This window comes from Ambystoma mexicanum, chromosome 1q, assembly GCF_040938575.1.
Source record: "Ambystoma mexicanum isolate Mex_15411 chromosome 1q, UKY_AmexF1_1, whole genome shotgun sequence".
Lineage (NCBI taxonomy): Eukaryota > Metazoa > Chordata > Amphibia > Caudata > Ambystomatidae > Ambystoma > Ambystoma mexicanum.
The window spans coordinates 787,929,757-787,952,379 of NC_090922.1; the positions used below are offsets into that span (position 1 = coordinate 787,929,757).

General features: G+C 42.6%; 1 protein-coding gene across 2 annotated transcripts in view; it reads left to right on the forward strand.

Annotated features, from left to right (window-relative positions):
• The window catches only part of HMCN1 (hemicentin 1), a 1,785,366-nt gene that overhangs the window by 780,810 nt on the left and 981,933 nt on the right, over positions 1-22,623 (forward strand). For both annotated transcript variants that reach the window (XM_069641364.1, XM_069641365.1), the window contains exons 36-38: positions 14,852-14,975; positions 17,152-17,253; positions 21,929-22,105. In XM_069641364.1, coding sequence (XP_069497465.1) covers positions 14,852-14,975; positions 17,152-17,253; positions 21,929-22,105 — 403 coding nt within the window. The remainder of the gene's footprint in view (positions 1-14,851; positions 14,976-17,151; positions 17,254-21,928; positions 22,106-22,623) is intronic.

The window sequence follows — 22,623 nt, forward strand, 5'->3', positions numbered from 1 at the left end:
CATATGGTCCTGAAGGGTGTTCTACTACGGACAGAGAAGTACGATGGTCAGATCTAGACCTACCTAAATTGAGGACACCAGAGCCCGTGGCACGGTCAGATTGACCTAAAGGGCGATCCCATAGTGTGAGGGGGGACTCGCCACCTTATGTGAGTAGACTATGGTCATTACCGGGAAGAAGACGGTGTGGAACCATGTCCCTGCTCTGGACAGACAGACGATGGGGGATGAATGTGAATTTGGGATCTCGCAATTCCCATTGTTAGAGAAAGGAGATCTCAGACTACACTATATACCATGGCCCCAGATGGATAAGGATAATTTAAGGTGTAAACTCCTGAGTTTAACGTTGGGTGCTGGAAAATGGATCTATGAATTAAAGAAAATGACAGCAGAAAATACAGTAGCTTTAGGGGACATTGATGGTCTTCTAGCAGCTATACTTGGGGAGAGAGCTGATGACATTTAGGCAAGAGCAGGATACACAGGAGTCACTGCTCATAATACTGCTCATGATGGAGCAATGGTTAATAATTGTAGAGCGGCAGTCTGGAAAGCACTTTGAGTATAGTATCCAGATATATTGGATATGGGAGCTATAATGGCACGTAAGTGGCAGGAAGGAGATGATCCGTTGATTTACATTCAGAATTTCCAAGAGCAATGGAGCTATGCCTGTATTCATATATTATGTCAAGGGCTGCCAGACAAGGTACAGAGACAGCTCAAGAAATTGGTGGGTATAGAGGCAAAACCTTGGCCAGAAATACAGTTGACAATAGCACACCATTGACGTATGTTACAAGATAAAAGTCAAAATAAAGAAGAAGGCAGGAACCTTGAGGATGCTAAGTTGGTACAGAAAAAGCTATCGAAGTATGCTATAGAAGGGGAAATGTTAACTAGTGGAGAAGGGCAGGGAACACAGCAAACAATGGGTATGCCACAGGTGAATAGCCAACGGCAGTTCGATCAAGGAGGGAATGGATTTACACCACGAGGTAGAGGAAACTTCTGCAGAAGGGGAGGTTTTCAGAACAATCAAGGGAACTTTCAGAGTAAGCAAGGTGGGTTTCAGCCTATGCAGAATGATAATCAAGGCATGCAGGGAGGACAAATTAGAAAGTTTCCTCCTGTATGTTGGACATGTGGAATGACCTGGCATATAGCATGAACATGTGGAAGCCAAGGGTATGTACAGAATGGGCACTTCTCAAGAGGGGCGACTGTTTATCCGCCTGCATATGGCACACACAATAGGGATGTGTTTGCCCAAGATCAAACAGTATATCAAGTACAAGCGCTGAGAATGCAACAGGCTTTGCAACCACAGCAAGCACCATTGAGTCTGCCACAAGCACTGCACTCATGCAGATTCAGCAGAGTGCAAACCCGGGACATTTACTGACTCCCAGGGTAGGGGGTGTCACCATGGAGGGAGGGAATCCTTTCACGGGCACAGGGATAATCATGTACCCGCAATAGGACAGCACACTGGGTGACTTGATGTGTTCAGTACTATCAGTAACACCAAATCCTCAAGAGGAACCAAGAGTTGACATCACGATAGAAGGCAGATCCTTTTCTTTTTTAGACATGGGTGCAACTCGCTCATGTATACAGGAGGGAAACATTTTACTCTTGGGTAATGCCATGAATGCTCAAGGTTTTACAGGAGCTACAAGTAGAGTTCCTTTTACTGAAGAATTGCCAGTTTCTATAGGAGAATGTGATATGACTGTGCCATTGTTGTATTCAAGACAGACACTAGTTAATATGACGAAGTTCAATATGACGATTTCTTTTTCTGATGAAGGCATAGTGTGTTCTACACCACGAATACATTATTTATATGTGAGTGAATTCATTAAGGCATTTACAGGGCAAATAACCATATGAGGAATACCATTAGAACCAGAGGTGTTTCATTATGGGTTACGAATTTTGTTAACATGGCTCCCTGGTTTAGTAGGCAAGACTATGAGAATACCTGAGGAGTTACTCTTTAGGCCAGAGATTCCCATGGACGAAGAGGGGGGACAGATTTTTCCCTTAGAGCTGCAAGCAGCATTGGTACGAGGGGTTTTGTCTATGCTCATGGGATTTGATGACAATGGCAGATCATAGAGCACAGCTATTGGAGAAGGTTACAGATTAACTGATGTCACTGATGAGGACATGTTTAAGGATGACCCATCTGATGATGAAGTGGTGTTCGAAATGAGCATTACATATTGGGTTGGATCAGAAAATCGGGAGATTTCCCAAAGAATGATGATAGTGAGACAGCGTTCTGCATTTTCCGATGAGGACATGGCCAAAGTGCCAGTTTGTTTATGGACCACAGGCCCCTATGACGTAGGCCTATTGAAGGAGGTTGCAAAAGTTAAGATTAAACTGAAGCCAGGAGCAATTTTACCTCGAGCACAACAGTAACCTATGTCTCGAGAGGCAAACATGGGTATTTTTAAGTCGATATCCGCCATGATGGATCAATGCATTTTAGTGACGTCAGAGTCACCATGTAATACGGCTGTGTATCCTGTGAAAAAACTGAAGGGGGGTTGTAGCGTTTAATTCATGACATGCGCCCGATTAATCAGATTGTAGAAACCGAGTGTCCCCTAGTTCCTAACACGGCAACAATCTTATGTAGTATGCCTGTTGAGGCGCGATATTTCACTGTGATTGACTTGAAAAATGCGTTTTTCTCAATCCAATTGCATAATGATTCTCAAGATCTAACGTCATTTACATTCGAACAGACTAAGTTAAAAAGCACAAGATTATCCCTGGGTACTGTGAGTCTCCATCGATTTTCCTGTAGATGGACTTAAGCAATATCAATTTGCCAAGTGTGGTGTTGCAATACGTGGATGATATTTTGGTCTGCAGCACATCAGAAGAAGAGTGCAGACGTGACTCAGTACAGCTGATGATTATTTTAGCCGAGAAGGGATATAAGGTGGCAAAAGAAAAATTGCAGTATTGTCAAGAAGAGGTGTTATACATAGGCAAGTTAATTTCGCATGAAGGAAAGAAGGTTACACCTGAAAGGGCTGAGGCCATTTTGAAACAGTGATACTGCATACAGTAAAGCAGATGCAGCAATTTTTGGGACTATGCAATTATGTAAGGGCATGGGTATTTGATTATAGTTTATACACAAGGCCATTGTTGCAAGCCCTGAAAAAGGCTCAAGCGAGTCAGGAAAAGATTGTATGGACTGAGGAAATGGAGGAAGGGTTTGTTGAGTTGAAAAAGCCAATTTGCACAGCTCCAGTTTTAGGGATTCCAAATTATTCTGAGGAATTCTTTTTATTTTCGCACACGAATGGAACAATTATGACGACAGTACCCACTCAGAAAACTATATTGGGGTACAAGCCTTTATCATACTACAGTGGGATTTTGGACCCAGGAATGAGGGTTCATTTCCCTTGTGAACAATATTTGACAGCTGCCGCATTCGCTATTGAGAAGTCTGCCAGCCTAGTAATGGGGTGCTCCATGACAATGTTTGTTGAGCATACATCATTTGCTGTTTTGGAAAAACCTAAAGGTATGCTGCCGTCTCAAAGAGCTTCTGCTTATGATGTGGTCATACCGAATCCGGCGATTAAAATAGTCAGATGTAAAACAGTGAATTCTGCCACGTTTGTAGCCGAAGCTCTGGCAGATGACGAGCAGGCACATGATTGCTCCAACTGTGAGGAGTTCTATGACAAGATTCCAAGGGTAAAAGAAAATGATCTGGCAGCTGGTGAGATTCTCTTTATTGATTGTTCTTCGAAATTCGATCAAACTGATGGACAAAGATATTCAGGTCCCACTGTGGTAAGGCACATGGCTAATGGGGAATTTTAAGTATTGATAAATGCACGAATACCATCCCACTTTTCAGCACAGGCTGCAGAATTAATGGCGCTCACCTTCGCGCTCGAGAAAAACGCAGACCAGGAAGTAACCGTGTTAAGTGACTGCGCCTATGTTACCTCAACAGTGCACGCAGGGTTAGCACGTTGGAAAAGTAGGGTTTACCTCCGAGCTGACAGCACTCCAGTGCAACATGCCACCTTATTGGACAGACTTATTAAAGCACTACAGCTCCCAGTATCCATCACGATCATTAAGTGCTCGCACAGTAAGAGAGCAGACTTTATTTCATGCAGAAACCTATATTCAGAGGATATTATGAGCTTTGATATGACTGTGAATCAAAGAATGGTGGTGATGATGATTATAAATGAGGGTTTTAACAACTTGTCAAAGACACAGTTAATAGAAGTTCAAGGTGAAGCACCACAGGATGAGTAAGATCTGTGGACACCGAGGCAGTGTTCTTTATCCCATTCCGAGGCATTGTGGCAACAGGAAAGCACTGGTAAATGTCATGATTCCTGCCCCTCATGTCCCCAGCCCTCTAAGATGTCAGGCTGGAGAAAGGCCATGATCACCTAAATGGCCCTCAAGGGCCTCTCCATCCCTCCAAAGACCCACTTGGAGTCAGACTTGGCGCTTGTGCACCAGACTCACTCACCCCCATAGGATAACATTGGGGATTGGACTTGTAGTGCATTGATGGGGACAAGATGAATGCCCCCACATATTTCAGTTCCCAGAACTGCATGTGCGGTCTAGTCCTTTGGTGTGGTTCTGCCCAGAGACACCTAGGATGCCCAGAGACTATTTAAGCCACACCCAGGCTGAGAAACATGCTTTGCGTTTTCTGCACCTACAGCGTGACACTCACCGTGTTCGGATCGGTCTCCAGTAGGCCTACATCTTTCTTCTGCGCTCAGCTCCTGCAAGAACAAGAACACCGTTAGGAACAGCCTTACCTTGCGGCGCTTCTGCCCATCATTCATCGCTCCTTCTGTTCTGCGGGCATCTTCGGCGGTGTCATTCCCATCCCGGCACGGCTCTTCCTAAGGAAAAGGGAAAAGAACAGAAAAAAGGCATTAGTAAGCATTCTGCAAATCTTTGCTTATTTTTAAATACTGTACGAGCTTCAAACGCTTACCTGAATCCCAGCCGCTTTGGGGGAACTCTGTCTCCGGAACTTCTCATCCATCTGCAAGAGGGAAAAGACACTCCAGGTTATCGTGGAAACATCTAGAGGCGCTGCATACCGCACTTACCCACCACATTTGTTCTTCATAACCGGCATCCACGCTGAAAACGTCGCGGCACCTAAAAGACACAGAAAAAGAACTCAGTTCAATGCAAATACGAAAGGGGTGCATCATGCATCGCGCTCTCACTCACCTTCAGCGCTACTCATCTCAGCAGCATGCCACCATCCCCGGACGCCGGCCATCATCTAAGGAAGGAAAGGAATGAAGTTAGAGAACTGTTCAAAAGACTCATTATACTTACCTGTCGGACTCTTGCCAGTGAAGTAACTAGGCAGCAACGAACCTGCATCAATCAACGCGCCCCTGCGCTGAAAGCAGGACGGAGAGCACACTATCCAAGAAAACAAGGTGAGCTGTGGATCAAAGGGAAGGGTTGGACCCCGGGAAGAAGGGGTTCAAGCACACAGAGACAATAGGGAGTTAAACTCTACCAATCCTGTGTTTCAAGTCAAATAGCCTCCAGGGAAAGATTCGAGGTCGTAAGAGGTCAGAACAGGCTGAGTGACGTCCCCGTGGATACCAGATGAGCGTTATAGTAAACAGTTGATACCTGTAGCCTTATTAAGGGTGGCCTTGGAACAGCTACACTACCCAGCACATGTCACTAGGGGAAGCTTTGCAGCAACTATTGCAGAGGAATGGTTCGTACCAGATTTGTTCGAACACGTTGCTTTTTATGTAGTAAATTACATCGTATGTCAAATGTTTACTGCTGGGCACACGCAGCGAACAGTCAGAGGTGTTATCCCTCGAATGTGGGATAACACCCTTTTCAGCATTTACATATTGACTATGTTGACATGCTGCAGATCTGTCATGGTTACAGATATGATAGTGGTGGTGTGCCCTTTCTCAAGGTGGGTCGAAGCTGGTCCATGCAAACATCCAGATGCCACTTGCGCTGCAAAGTTCCTAGTTTGAGAAGTATTTCCTAGATGGGGAATATGTGAGGTATTAAGATCAGATAATGGCCCCCATTTTGTGAATGAAGTGTTCGAGCAGATCAGCTTATTGCTCAGGATAAAGCATACGTTTTCTTTGGCTTATCACCCGCAAAGAAATGGGATATGTGAGAGACATCCTGCTTAAAGAAAGGATAGCTAAGCTTAAGTTAACGTTGAAAAAAGGATGGCTGCATTGCTAGGCCGTAAAGACCCCCATATATGGAAACTCAGGCACAATCACCATATAACAGTGATACTACAGACACGAGGTTCGATTTTCCAAGTAATATGGTTTATTTCAAAGCATGCTCAGTCGGGTTCTGACGTCTCGCAACGTGTGTCACCCAGACCTCGTGAGACGCAAGAGAGCGAGCATCGCTCAAGCGGCAACATATATACAAACATGTAATCTTTGAAGGCAAATCAAACCGCCCATAATGTATCTTCTAGGGCTAGGGTTCGGTAATTGACAATCATGACAAATATGACACATTATGACAAGTTTCTTATTCAATCTAATTATACTTATTTTAGCAACAGTTGCAAAGACAGTTCTTTGTAATGGAGAACATAAAGCACTTGTTCAGCAAGGATATCATGTTCGTGAGAGAGACACATTCCATGGTACGTTATCTACCCATTTCTATTCGACAACTAGGGGTCAGCCTGTTCTGAGGCAGATCTGCGAGGGAGGACCGATAGAAGAATATAATTCATGCTTTAACTGCCTATTGCTACAACTTTGGTAAGACAGGCCGGCACCTGGGCCGCTGATTAAATGCCGATTCTGCTTGCCTCCAAGGACTTTGTGAGGGAGGAAAACAATGTATTTCTATACTGTTTGGCATTCCTGTCTGGGTTGATCTTTCAACATGCAGGCTGTGGCCTCGCACCGTGTATGAGCTTTCAGAATAAAATAGATTTTGCAAAGCATAAGACAGAAATGAAAAAGCAAATGGTGGATATTACACAAAATGGATGCCCTCTGGTTATACTGACGATTCTGTGTTTGCGATGTTTATCACATGATGCGGTTGGTTTCTGGCCAACATAATATACATACTATACATTATTAGGGTTGTTTCTGGACTAACAGCATTGCCTGCCTCTTGCATAATATGCGTTGAGGAATCAGCCAGGCTCTGACCATTATCTTAGGCCCCATGAACTAGTAACGGGGAGGCGAATCAGAATGCCACTCACGCCTTCATCGAGGACTAAAAGTGATGCCAAGACAACAGCAGAATTGTTAGGAGATGAGCTACTTGCCTACTTAACATGTATGACTACAAGTATCTCTATCATTTCTGATCAGGTCAAGCGAATGGGATGTCGGTCTCAGAGCACAGATGAAGACATACAGCAACCGGATCAAATGAAATTCTATTGCCAAGACTTTTTCCTGGAGGTCAGGTACTGATCCGTAATTTTGTCCACAAATGGCATCAACCCAGTTTTAATTACCCTTTCATCGTGGAGGATGTCACTCCATCAGCAATGAAGGTGCAATACAGACGAGCTTCGATATTTCTGGGAGACGTGAAGATCTTCAGCGGCGAGACCATCGCACCCCCACCCCATTCGGAAGCAAGTCAAGGAGAAATAGTTCAGCACGTGCAGACTATATCGATGATGAGGAAGAAGTACGCAGTGACTGTCCAGTAAACAGATAAAGAGTTCATTGGACTGTAGTTTGTTCGAGATACTCTTTGTGGATGCTAAACAAGGAGTGAAAGAAAAACTATTGTTCTTGAACCACAGGAGCTTTGCTGACATTGGATTGAGACACATTGAAGTCTTGAAAAGAAATGCCAGATCTAGAGTACATCTTTGACAATTGGAAGAGGGTGCAGTTCCCTGATTCCTTTCTCACCGAGTTTCTCTTTGGAGGTGTCCATGGTGGTGCCTAATGGCAATGTTCATCCGATCATTCTTACTGTTTTCCTCTTTATACTTCATGCATATCCTAATCTCTTTGGGAGAACTACTTACGTTTACATATTTTTGCAAGATCCTAAAAATGGTCCAGTCGTGAGGAGATTGCTCGAAGTCATAATAGAGCAAATCCTCCAACTGCCTGAGTACTGTATAGAAAACACGAATGCCTTTGTCAGATGAAGACGCGAAGACGATAATAGACTAGTTGGAATGGTCTTTTATTTCTTGATTGAAGAACGCCTGCATCTTGTTGGACGACAAACTGACACTTGTACATTTCTGAGAGATCCTAGGAATCAATTTTCAATCAATCAATTGCTACGTGATATAATTGAGCAAGTTCGTCTATTGTCTGAGACAATGCAGTGAGAATCTTATTGGGCTTATCAAGTCTGTTAGCTTTGTTCTTTTATTATCTACTGGAAGCAAATCTTCATTTGGTTTGGCGAAAAGTCAAATCTTTTGTATTCACCAGGAACCCTATCAATTGTCCTGCCATCAGCCAGTTGCTTGGGGAGCTCGTGGAGAAGATCCAGTAATAACCCGAATATTTTATGAGATTGCTCGATTAAATTTGTTTTTTCCTTCCTTAAAAGTAAAAGTAGAAAATGGGTAACATTGATAGCAACAATAATGTGGCAAACAATGAGAGGCCGCCACGACGTGGAAGAGGCTATTGTTGTATCCGTTGGACTTATTGGTACATCATCTACACATTCATTATGTTCATTTTCATTTTACTTTCTCTCACAGTACGTACTGTCTATTATGTGGATCCAAGTAAGGCAGTAGTTCTGTGTATCTTCCTATGCAGCAGGAGGGTACAGAAGTGGCAAGTGTAAGACTACCGAGACCTTATGTGATTGTTCCCACTCCAGTAGCTTATGTGGAGGTGCCTGGTTCTATGGAAACTGTCACTAAACATCCTTAGTCAGGAAAGAATCTTTTTGAGCACCAGATACAGATTCTTAGCGAAAGGCAAAAGAAGAGATCTTTTGTGACTAACGCTACACCAATAGCACATGTAATGACACTGATTGCACTGACAAATGTCCCTATGATTCCCCCAATAAGAAGGAACTATGCAGACATACTTCATGAAATGATTATAACAGCTCATGAGGCAAGAAGAAGACTTAAGAGAAGTGCAGGGGAAGATGATCATGACCAAAACACAGCCAGGGCCTCTCCCTCAATAACATAGTAGTAGTTTTCAGCTTCTTTTAGTGGTCTCAAAGCAAATGCCATAATGGTTTCGCAAGCTACTCCCACTTGCATGAGGGTGGCTCCCTGTACCAAAATGCTGGCATCCACAGTCACAAATGTATTTTTACCCTCTTCAAAACTACCCAACGTAGGTGCACTCGTAATGTCTGTTTTGATGTTCTGAAATGCTTTGCTGCATTCGTTTGACCACTAGAACTGAACATCTTTCTTTAACAATCCTCTCAGCAGCATGGACTTTGTTGCAAAGTCCTTTAAAAACTTGTGATAGTAATCTGCTAATCCTAGGAAGGAGCATACCTTGTTTTGTGTTGTTAGTGCCAATACAATTGCACCCACCAAACTCTCTTTTGGCCTCACTGCTGCAGCTGACAATTTGTGACAGAGTTACTCCACTTCTTCCACGTCCAACTTGCATTTGTCTCTCTGCACTGTTGAACCACTTTCCCTGATCCAACACTGCCTCTGTTCACGTCATGCTTCTTCATTTTGTTTCCATAAATTGATAATTTTTCTTGGGCAGCCCCTTCATCATTTTCTCTATGGCTCGCTGAAATACTGCTGTTGCTGATGCCAATCCGAATGTCATACAGCAGAATGTATAAGCTGCCATGGGGTTGACAAAAGAGGTCAAGTGTTGGTAGTCCTCCGTCAAGCAAATTTGGTGGTATGCCGACAACAGATCTATCACACTGAACACTTTCTCTGTATTTAACATAACCAGCATCTCAGAAATCTTTGGAAGCGGATGTCTGTCCACCCATATTGATCTGTTAAAGTCTCTTAGATCTACACACATGCGTATCTTGCTGCTTGACTTTGTCACTATGACGATGGGTGCCAGCCATTCAAACTCCTCTATCTCCTTTATCACCTCCAGATGTACCAATTTGTTTACTTCTTTCCTCAATTCGTCCTGCATTTTCCCTGAAATGGGGTGCACCTTGTGTATGGCTAGTAGAGCATTCTCTTTGAGCACAATAAGATGCTTGAAACCTTTCAATTCTCCTAACTTGTCCGAAAATAATTCTGGGTATCTTGCCATCCACCTGTCACTCACCACAGCCACTGATACTGGAGTCTATGCAAAGGCGTTGATTTGTATACACAGTTTGTCCTGCTCTTACCAGCTGAGGAGAGATGGCCTCTTTATGTCCACATAGACCCAAGCTTCACATTTGAGCTCCTTGTACTCTATATTAGCTTGGAACCTAACCAACAATCCAATCTTGTCATCTGCATAAGCTACCAGGTCTACATCAGGGAGCACCAAATATTTAGGCTCTCTTCCTAGGTTCCTATAAGTATCCATGGATATAATTGTGCATCATGACTCCCTATCAACCTTCATGTTGATCAATTTTGTTGATCATTTTTGTTCTTTTGGTAAGTCTTTTCTCTTTCTCTCTGGGGCTTGCTTGATAGCACGCACTTTGCGCAATTCCTGTTTCTCTGGCTTCATTTCTCTCACATATTTGACAGTTTCCTCAATACTGCAGCCTATGCTGACTGCTGCTTCCAAGGTGGGGTCTTTGATCAGCAGTCTTTCTTGAATTTGTATATTATTTGAACATCTTACCAACTGATCTCTTTTCATGGAGTCAGTGATCTCCCCAAAAGCACATTTATTGCTAAGGGTTCTGGGTGCAGCAACATAATTCTCTACCGTTTCTCTACCGTTTCCTCAGGGCCTTGAATGCTCTGAAAAAATTTATGATGCTCAAGTACACTGTTGCATTTCAGTCCAAAGTGTTTTTCCAGTTTCATGACCATCTTCATGTAGTCATCTATGTTTCAAGCATCTTCCAAGAATGTCTGGTAGGCCATCAGAAATGGAACGTCCTGTGTTTCCTATATTTTGGAGTAATATGGCCTCCTTCCTAGATGCAAAAAACCTTTCCCCATCAATTGCCACTAGGTGGGTGTCAAATAGTTGCTTCCATTTTTTCTGCAACATCGTGGGTGTTCCAGGTTCTGCTAAAAATGTAGGTGGAGCAGCAATGCTTGAAGTCACCATCCTGTAAATTTAATGCAGAGGGATTTAAAAGCTAAGTAATTGCCTGTGGTAATTTGCTCTACACTTTAACCTATCGGAACTGCATATAATAGTAATTTTTTTCCTCTCCAGTAGAACCGTGTGCAATGGTCTAGTTCAATCCAATATGGCCGACCATCATCTCATGTCTTCTCACAGGACTTACTCTCATTGCCCTTGATGCTTCTACGGTTCCCGGAGACAGGATTAGGCTACTTTATCATGGCTTACCTGCAATACTAGAGCCTCCCATCTGTGTCTCCTCTGATCCCTGTTCAATGAGCACCATGGTCGCTCTGCTCTGCACGCTTGGATTCGAATCCCATCCTCGACACTAATGGTGAGGAAGATGTACAGCAACACTCACAGTGCCTGGTTCTCAGAAAAACTTAAAGCTTTAAGGGTATGCCAAAGGAAAGAGTTCTACCACTGGAAATCTTCCTAGTCCGATCATAACAAACTCAAGTGTACAACATTCGCTAAGAAATATAAAGATGCTGTAATTAAATCTAAGAAAGATATATATGACTTTTGGATTGTTGATGCCCAACATGATTCTAGAACTATCTTGCTTAAACTTAAACCATCATCTTGTAAAGGGGATATTTTTCCAGCTACAGCCATTAAGGCATGTTATGAAGTATTAATTCATACCATTACAAACATTGTTAATGCCTCCCTGAATGAAGGTTATGTTCCTTCACGATTGAAGGGAGCTTGGATTACCCCTCTTCTTAACAAGCAAGTTCTTGATTCTGCGATCCCAAGAAACTATAGGCCCATAACGAATTCCCCTTTCCTGCTAAAAATGCTGAATAGGGTAGCTTATGAACAACTACTGGAACATTTAAAGAGCCACACTATTCTGAATAACTGGCAGTCAGGCTTTCGGGCAGGGTTTAGTATGGAATCAGCTCATTTGAATTTAAAGTCCAATATGCTGGGAAAGATAAATGAAGGCCAAACCATGATGAAGATGGCATTGGATCTGTCGGCCGCATTTGATTCAGTGGATCACCCATTACTTTTAAACAGATTGCAAGAAGTAGCCAATTTTTGTGATCAAGCATTATCCTCGATGCAATCCTTTTTGAGAACTAGAACCACAGGGGTGTGTAGTAACACAGCAGATGGACAGCCAGCTCCTTTGAGATACGGTGTCCCTCACGGCACCTGTTTGTCGCCAGTCTTGTACTATATCTTTACAACGTCACTATTTCAGCTAAGATCTGCTTCTCTAATTACGCGGATGACACCCAATGGGCCTCATTACGACCTAGGCGGAGGACCATGGTGCTACTAGCACCATGGTCCATGCCGGTGTCCGCCATGGCGGAAAGGGGAATTACCACCCCATTCCGAGGTTGTTGGGGCGGTAATTCCCCAAGCCGCCATGGCCCTTCTCCATTCCCATTTTTGTCCCATAGGGCTCAATGGGAATGGTGAAGGTGCAAATTGCGGTACCGTAATTAGCACCAAGGTCCCTTTGCGGGTCCCTACTTTAACGGCTGGAAAAAACAGCCGTTAAGGTCGGGTCCCGCAAAGGGACCTCGTAATTAGGCGCTAAGTGTTTAACGGCGCCGCAGCCATTTATGGTGCCGTTAAACACTTAGCGCCTGGGTCGTAATGAGGCCCAATGTCTCATTCCTCTGACAGGAAACTACGAGGAAGATGCCAAATTGGTTAAAGAGACCTATAACCTCATCCAGGATTGGATGTGTATGAGTAGTCTAGCGCTGAACCATGACAAAACCGAACTTATGGTTATAGGCTCCAGTCATAGACTGAATAAGCTGAGTGTAGAATATAAAACCTTCCTAAATACAGATCATGTAATACTAACTAGAGATAAGATAAGAACGCTGGGGTTCCTATTCGATCAAACCTTTGCATGAAGGCTCAAGTGAGGAGTCTGGTTTCCTCATTGGCATATTATATTAGACTCCTGTCCCATATTCGCCCATTTCTGTCTCAAAAAAGTGGGGAGACAGTGGCCAGAGCAATTATTGGATCTAAAATAGATTATTGCAGCAGCCTGCTGGTGGGGATTGGGAAGGGAGAGGTGGCAAGATTACAGGTAGTATACAATAGTACCATCAAAGCCACAATGGGGCTAAGGAAATTTGAGCATATCTCTAATATTAGGCGATACCTCCACTGGTTCCCCATGGAGTCAAGGATTGAGTTTCGGCTACTCACCATCACTCATAAATTTTTGTCAGGACATTATTCAGCTTATATGGCGGATAGACTCAATAAAAAAAGGAAATCAGGACTCTTAGATCTAACAATCTAAAACTTTTAGAAGTACCAAGAGCTAATTTGGCCATTGTTAAAAAGAGCGCATTCTGGGTGGCAGCACCCACGAGTTGCAATGCGATTCCCTTTGATCTCAGAACTTGCATGTCCTTGGATAGCTTTAAGAAAAAACATAAAACCTACCTATATAAATAACTCCTTTTGGCAGTATAGCCAGCACTTTCTGGGCCCCGTGTTCTGGAATGTCCCTAACCATCTCCTAGGGACTCGAGTCCCTGGCGCCCATATGCCTCTGGTCCACTCTGGTAGTGCCTGATAAATAAAGTAAAGTAAAAGTAAAAATGTTGTAGCTTTGTTGGCGAGTGAAGAAGGCACAAAGACACTGAGGTGAGGCACCAGTTTTATGTGTGCGGCACCTCCTGTAATCACTACTGCCCCCCCCCCGCCATTCACTCCAACTGTCCCTTAGGATTTTCCAACTACCATGCCTGGATCCCCATAAACATTCTACACTGTTATTACCAACCCATCAATGAGCACAACACATTAGGTGAGAGAACCCCAAGGTTTTTAAGCTGAGTCTAAACTCCAGATAAGTAGCATTAAGGTGGAGGTGTTTTGGCAGGGTGTTCCAGAGTTTGGCTCCCAACACTGAAAAAGACCATCCACCCCATCTGCAAAGATTGGTTGCATTCAAAAATGCAAGGTAATCAGCTAAAGAATGCACAAAAATGGACCTACAAATTGTAGATGCTAAAGTCGATAAATATAGATGGTTTTTCCAAACCAATGCGATTTGCAATATTATCCTCAGGGGCAGTTATTTCCTGTGTACTAATTTCCTGATTGGCTAATGTTACTTGAACATTATCTGCCATTCACCTTTATTGTTATTTTCGCCCATTTTCCCCTACCTTTTTGCCTTGTTGCGCTTTGAAACGTCTTGATGTATAAGTGCCTTAGAACTAACCAATAAATAAATTAAATAAATAAATTCAATAGACTATCAGGTGAAGCTCTCGCCCATTGTGTGATTTGACCAGCTACGACTCTCTGTTGGGTTTTGCAGTGCATAGCATCAACTTAACCCTCTGTTGCCTGATCTGTAAAATTCTGAGCAAACATAACAGCATTCTATATTGATACCTGATGTATATATTCTGTGTGTACCACAATGTTTTTTTTTTATAAATTCATTTTGACAAGCACTTCATCAAAATATGTATGCTTATGAAAAGTAGCACCAATCTCATTACATTTCAGATCGGCACTGTGAGGAATAACTGTGTCATGTTTCTCTTATTGCGGAGTAGCTAGAGTCTTCAGGACGCATTCTGAAGATTTCAAAAGCATTGCTGGAAGATGCTGGAAGGTACACCTGCGTGGCCACCAACGCTGCTGGAGAAGCACAGAATCATGTTCAGCTGCATGTACATGGTAACAACTATCCATATCAGTTTGTACATACCTCCCGTAAATCATAGAGCTGGCTTTGCTAACTTCCCTAATATATTGGGTACATAGAAGTACGACAGAACAGTGTGGCAGAAACACATTTTTGTTTCATGGAGAACATGGGTCACTGGAAGCACTAAAGAAACAGCAAGTAGATTGGTGATAGCCACAATTGCCACAGAACGAAGCTTGAGTGCATGAATAAGATTGGTACAAGGGAAAAAGGCTATGTCAGATAGCCTGGCAATGCCCCTGATTACATAGGCATATGTGAGTTTGAGTGAATGGTCTATATTTTCTGGTTTAAACAAACATATTGTACATAAGCTGCTCATTTGTGTCAGTCAGATGCATGCATGCATAGCCACTTAATTGTGCATGGGCAAGGGCAGATGAGTCAATGAAAGAAGTGCCGTCTCTTTGTTAGTGCCCCATATTCATTCCAGTGGACAACTAATGGAGACCTAGGGCCTCATTACGACCCAGGCGGTAAGTTACCGCCTGGGCCGTGACTTTACCACCATGGCGTAAACTACGTTTACGCCATGGTGGTTGGCGGACTTACCGCCCCATTCCGAGTTTGGCGGGGCGGTAAGTCCCCAATCCCCATTTACCCTTCCCCATTCCCATTTTTGCCCCATAGGGCATAATGGGAGTGGGGAAGGCGTTAATTACGCCACCGTAAATTACGGTGGCGTAATTAACTCCATGGTCCCTTAGCGCCATGGATTTTAACACCTGCTAAAAGCAGGTGTTAAATCCGCCATGGCGCTAAGGGACCTCGTACTCGGGCGGTAAGGGTCGGCGCTGTTTACGGCGCCGTAAACCCCTTACCGCCTGAGTTGTAATGAGGCCCCTAGATGCAAACATCTCAGACTTAGCCAGCAAGTCTCAATGGCAGGAGTGCGACACGGACCAAAGATCGCCCTGGAGTTCTGATAAACCCCTAATAAATTAGGCCTATGAAAGACCTCATGATGTGTTGCTTTCCCATTGCCTTAAATCGATGAGAGAACTGCTCAGATCCCTTCTCACTGGATGTCAAACTGATCCACATTGCTGTTCTTTATTGACATTAAGCACATAGCAGTATAATTCATAGGAATATACAAAATAATGAGTTCTTATAATGTTTAATGCACACCCATTCATTGTATACAACAAACAGCAATGACCCAATTTTACCCCTGAGCTTACATGCCATAGGAAAGAGGCCACACACACGGGCTTATGTTGAAAGAGGCACAGTATAAAATGAATGCTTAAAAGTCATACATTTTCATGCATTTATATAGCAGAGTGGGGTCACAGATCAAAATGTACAAGGCTGCCACTGCTTCCTTTCCACCATACACATACGTTAGCATTTACTCCAGCATGACATTTTCAAGCTATGTATAAATGCTGTGGATTCCTATGGGATCTGCCTGATTTTTACACCTAGGAATCCATTGTAAGCCCCGACAGCGGAATGCAAAAGGGAGACGTAATGCTGATTGTGCCTCGACTGTACACCTCCCTTTTGAACACCAACTTGCAAATGAAATTACGCTTAAGGGACCTGTTGTACCAAAGTGCAAACGTACAGGTCCCCTTGGTGTAATTTATGGGGATTTTCAAAATGAGCCCAATATTGTTTTATGGACAAATACTAATCACTTAACGATATTAATTAATAAAAATATTTTCTAGCTGAGATGGAAAATATGAAATGAATCCGACTTCCATGCGAAAGCATACCTATTTGTTCTGTTAGAAAGTTGTAAATATGCATGAAAACATGCCCCAAATCACGTAAACTGTCAGATGTATTATAATTGGAACGTTGGTCATTCGACTTTAGCTAGTCAGCAGAGATCCCAGGTGGGAAAATGTTTTTGTCAAGCGCACACCCTACATCATTGAGAAACACAGAAATGGACTCATGGCTTGTGCTATCAAATGAAGTGATGCACTTCCTCGAGTATATTCCCAATATCTATTCCTACGACTGTCATAACTATAATCCTATTTTCTAGATCATTTACTATAATTGCATAATTTCAAAGATTTCCACTGATTCGGGTCGCATCGTTACCTCCCAGCTCTCACTGTGTCGCTCTCGCTGCGTGCCATGTGCTCCGCTCAGCACCATTGATGTTGCTGTCTCTTCTTGCAGAACCTCCCAGCATTGAGGACGCCGGGGAGATGCAAAACGAAACTGTGGTTGTGGATAACCCTATTCAACTCGAGTGTATAGCATCTGGAAATCCTTTGCCAGGTATGTGCCTTTATATATACACATTGACTAATATGTTTACATGCGAAAATGAGAGAACATTGCGATCTTGCAAATACCAAAAGGGATATTGCTAAATCCCACCTGTTGTATCAGGTCATATCCCTTTGACTGGGACAAAAAAATAGATTTAATATGATTTGATTCTTTTCTCTTAGTCTGGGCATTTCAAGATGTTCCCTGTGTAATGTCTGCTCTATTGAATAATTGCATGTGTGTGTGTGTGTCTGTGTTTGTGCAGGTGTGTGTTTGTGTGTGCAGCTCTTGGACATATGTTTCTAAATGTGAGGGAGAAAGAAAACTTAGTTGTGGTGACAGTCAAGCCCCCCACTCATTGTGGTACGCCTAACAATAAACATAAAGAACCATAATCAGGCTACAAAAATAGAGATGCAAATCACAATCCACCTCCGCTTCAAATGCAAATATAAAACACTCACCGAAGCCAATCACGGATGCTAAGCACAATTCATTGCTGCTCCAAAAGCAAAAATAAAATACTCACCAAAGCCAACCCCTACGCATCCACCATTCCCACATTTACACCAAAAGTGGGTCTCTCTTTAAATCCATGGAATTTAGCATTAGCCTTCTATCACTCCCACGAAAACCCTCAATCAATATATAAATCAATTGCAATAAATACATGTTTAATTGACAAGAACAATATAATCAGATATCACATCAAAAGTAATGTCATGAGCCCACACTTCAACCCCCACAACACATGCCAAAATGGGCCATATTCTAGTAATTAACTCCCTCTGATCTTTACAAATAGGTTGCCTTCCCTCAAAGCCAACAGGTCTGAGGACAATATCCTTCCCTCTTACAGCACAAAGACATGAATTATCGGAGGCATAGCCATTCTCATTGGAATGGCAATACCGTTCTAATACAGAAATCCAGTTCTCCCATCGCAATACGAATGTTCTTTGTAATTGTCAACTTATCACACAATCTCCTCAGCAGTGGGAGCATTGTTGAGAGGCCAATCACCATGAAACCACAGGCACATATAAACAGCCCCACACTGCACCAAACAATACACCGTCTAATTGGCAGATTACCTTCTAGCTATTCTTGACCTGGGTGATCCCTATCCCCAGGTCATCCTAGGCCTCTACAGATTTGTGGGTTCCACTGCCAACTGTGTCCACCAATATGTTCACAGAACAAGGCACTACCTAAAGGTTCTGCCAGACTTTAGTATCAACTACCTCCGTTCTTGCCTCTTTCTCATCCACTAAAGACAAGCATCATTGTTAGTCTATTCTCACAAAAGTAAAACATAAGGCCCTCTCCTCACTCTTGAGTCCACAATTCGGATATTTGTCTTGCCATGTCGTCCGTCTCTACTCATTCAAAACCTGCCTGCTACAAGTTATCCATACAGTGCCAAATAAAACCCACCTCTGTGAAAACAACCCAGAGGCCATTGACCGAAAACTTTCCCTATCCTGACTAGATAAAAAAAGCACTATTCACAGTCCTACCCAAACCCTCTCTTCCTCCAATCAGAGTGGCATTAAATGCAGCTGCATGTCTCACTAGAGGGCAACATAAGGACAACCATGTCCCCATTCCTAATCAGACTCCACTACTTCACCCTGCAAGCTTGAATTATGTATAAATCATCCTGCATCATTAGCAAAGCAGTGGTGACCAGCAACTCTTCTGGCCTTTCAGTTGGTCTTACAGTCTTGGGCAGAAAATACACTACCCAGAGTTAATCCAAAACTGAAAAACCATGGAAACAAGCCTTCTCAATCTGTTGCCTTAGATGATGTAAATGCATCCTTCTCCATATCAGATTTGCTGCATCTCTTCCTCAATTTAGAAAGAAGACTCACCTCTTCAGGAATTATCTATCCTGGCACAACTAAGGACACATGTAGTTACATGACTTGAGACTTTACTGGGGTCTTTGTCCCTATTCCCCAAAACTATGTCTCTAACCATCCCCACCTCAGTGCCATGGTAACCATGTCTGGCTCATATATTGTTTACTATTTTACTCCTTTGCACTTTTCGTGTCACCCCTCTGCCTTCCTTGTTAAGAATGCCTCTTCTTCCCGAAGTGAGGTCCACACTACATTTATTAAAAAAATGAAATTAATAAAAAATCGAGTGATGAAATGAAGGATTGTACATACTATTGTGCTCATCATTCTGAGGCCCATTCACCAGATTGACGCTTTCCCACTCCAGTGCCATTTCCTTTTGCCAATAGACCATTAAAAACCCTTCTCAAGTTAAATTTGAGATTAATCCAAAAGAAACATTTGTAAAAGAAAGTGCCCTGGAGTTCTAGGGCTATGCAGTAACCACGTGAAATCACTGGAGGGATGTTTAGGACACCGTGTGGGCTGAGTGCTAAAGTGCTTCAGCTAACAAGCTTTATGCAATCATCCCCCTGCCAAGGCATCTGCCACATTTCAGCTTCATGAGACACATTTATCAATGGACAGATACAATGGTCAAATACATTTGAAGCTTAATGCAGCCTCCCACGACTGAGGCATCTGCAACTTTGCAATTGTAGCTTATGAGAAATAAGCTACAATTGATAATTTATCTGAAGCAGTTGACTTTATGCATGGCTAAAACTAAGAACCCACCATTTTCGGCAGCCATCAGGATCAGAACGCGTATATGTATATGTACTGTATTCACAAACATGTTGTCTCAAATGTCTACAGCTTGTGTTACTCTGGATCATCAGATTTTCCTTCAGAGACTGAATTTGATTAATATGCCCTACGAAGATTCCTCTCTGCCTTACGAGGAATCCTCTCTTTTATTTGTGATGGTCACTATATTCTTAGTCTGGACAGCGTTTAGAACAAATTTGTTGACATGACATATGGTGTTCCTCAAGGATCTGCCTTATTATTGTTGTTGTTTCTTCTATATGCTAAACCATTTCATGATTTGCTTGATGGTCTGGACATTGGTCTTCATTTTGATATTGATGACAATCAAATGTTTTTCAAACTCATAGGCTGTCTTTCTCATAATGATGTCCTATATGACCTACTGCCTCAGATCAAGGCTTGGATGCAGAATAAGTGGCTCATTTTAAATGCAGACAAAACAGAACTTGTAACTGTTCACCCTCAAAGATTTTCTCACCTCTTACTTCCATCCTCATGTCTCTCGGGCTCTTGTTCTCTTATGACCCCACTAAAAGTCAAAACGTTAGGTTTTTATTTCAACTCTTCATTGAATGTATCTGCACAAATCAAATAGTGAGATGTACCACTTGCTATTTTTGATTGTTTAAACAGATTCCATCGTACCATAGCTCTGTTCACTTGGTTGTTACTGCGCAAGCTATAATCAGAAAGAAATCAGTGACTGTAACTTTCATTATACGGGTCTCACTAAATGTCTATGTTATTGATTCTACGGAACAATGCTACCAGGACAATCTTGAATGTTCCTTATAGTGCGTACATCACACCAGCTCTGCGCCATCCTCAATGATTGCCAGTCTCTGCTCTTATCATCTGATTACTTTTAGCCACATTGGTGCATAAATATGTGCATCTATGGCAAGGCTCCTTATTTGGCAAACAGTTTGACACCAAATTCCTGCAATTGGCCACTTCACTCTGTATCTTCTAAGATGCCCATCCGTCCCTTATTTAATTTGAGCTATGCTGGGGCAGGTGCTTTGCTGATCAGGGCACTGGAATCTTATGCTTTGAGTTCTGAGTCTAACCCGGGTAACTTTGGGAAAGCTCTAAAAACCCATGATTTCACTTGCATCTTTCTTACTAGCAATAGCAAATACGGTACGACAATTTTCTTTTATGCCTATAAGCGCTCTTATGCCTGTGGGTTTGAGCACTTTATAAGTAAAATAAATAAATGGCTTCTTCTTAACACATCTCTTTTTAATATGATTGTATAACTATTCTCTCTACTGTTACTACATTGTTCGCTAATGTTGTTCTCACACATTAGCGTGCATATTAAACATGGGCATTGAAACATATTACATGCAGGTGCATGTAAGAAGTTGCAAGGCCCATGTTGAGAAGAAGTGTTTCCTAGACAGGTCCATAGGGAGCATATGGTAGAAAAAGAAGTAAGGACACGGGTTACAAGTTTACAGGTAAACAAGGACACATCGACTGGCCACCCTCTGTCTCAGCCAGCCTCTCATCAAATGTCATTCAGAGAACACTCAACAGAGAACATTCACACTACATTCCACTTTCAGGCGCACATGATTTCACACGCATACTGAGGAGAGCAGATAGGGAAAAGGTAAGTCCCAACACAGGAGTTATGATACTTGTTGATCTTAACTCATTTAGATTCCGAGCGGACTTCATAATCGTTATCTGAGTAGCTTTTAATCTCTCCTTCACAATTTATCAAGTGCTAGCACATAGCTAAAAGACTCAGGAACACATTTTCTCTTTAAATAATGTTATCCAGGGCATAGGATGGCACGCCTTTTACCAGAGCCCAACACGCAGCATTATCACATATGATGACACCAATCACGCCAAGTGCAGGAATCGTCACCCATTGTTTTTCACTGACAAAAAAAATGTGTCAACCTTTCAAACATTCCTTTGAAAATTTAGATGGAAAGAGTGTTATTGCCAGTGCATGTTGTAATTCTTCTGTCTCCTTTCAGCCATCACTTGGTTCAAAAACAACCGTCCACTCACAAATGTAGCCGGAGTCACCCTGTTGAACCGAGGCCGTACCATTCAGATCGACCGTGCACAGATCACAGACACTGGCATTTACAGGTGCGCTGCTGTCAATGCGGCCGGCCTGGCGGAGCTACTCTACAGTCTTCAGGTGTATGGTGAGTTCAGCAGACCATTGGAAAAAGATAGCTATTTTCTTTTTAGCACCAATTATGGTTCTATATGTGCAATATTGGTTGTTACAATTGTCTGCAGAAATAGTGACGTAATGAAAAGCATATGCAATGGTACATTATAACTAACAAAAACATCTGTAAGTGAGTAAAGTGCTTTTAGAAAATGTCTAAGTGAGCATGAGGGTAGCTTCTCACCACTCAATGGGCAATTTTGTGAGAAAATCAAGTCACACAGGCATGAAGCCATTGACACGAGAAAGCATCTCTTCAAACAAAGATGGACCATGTATATCTGGACATATGGTGAACATGTAGATTATGGTTAAGCATGAGCTAAGTGACTCAATGCAATGCACCTTGGAAATGCACACAAATGAGCAGAAGCGAAAAATGGAAGCATTAAAGCAATATGCCTGGTTTTCACACTTTCATTTTCCACTCCGCTCATCTGAAAATGACTGTTAGGAAAGATTTTACTTTTTACTACTTTCTCTCCATAG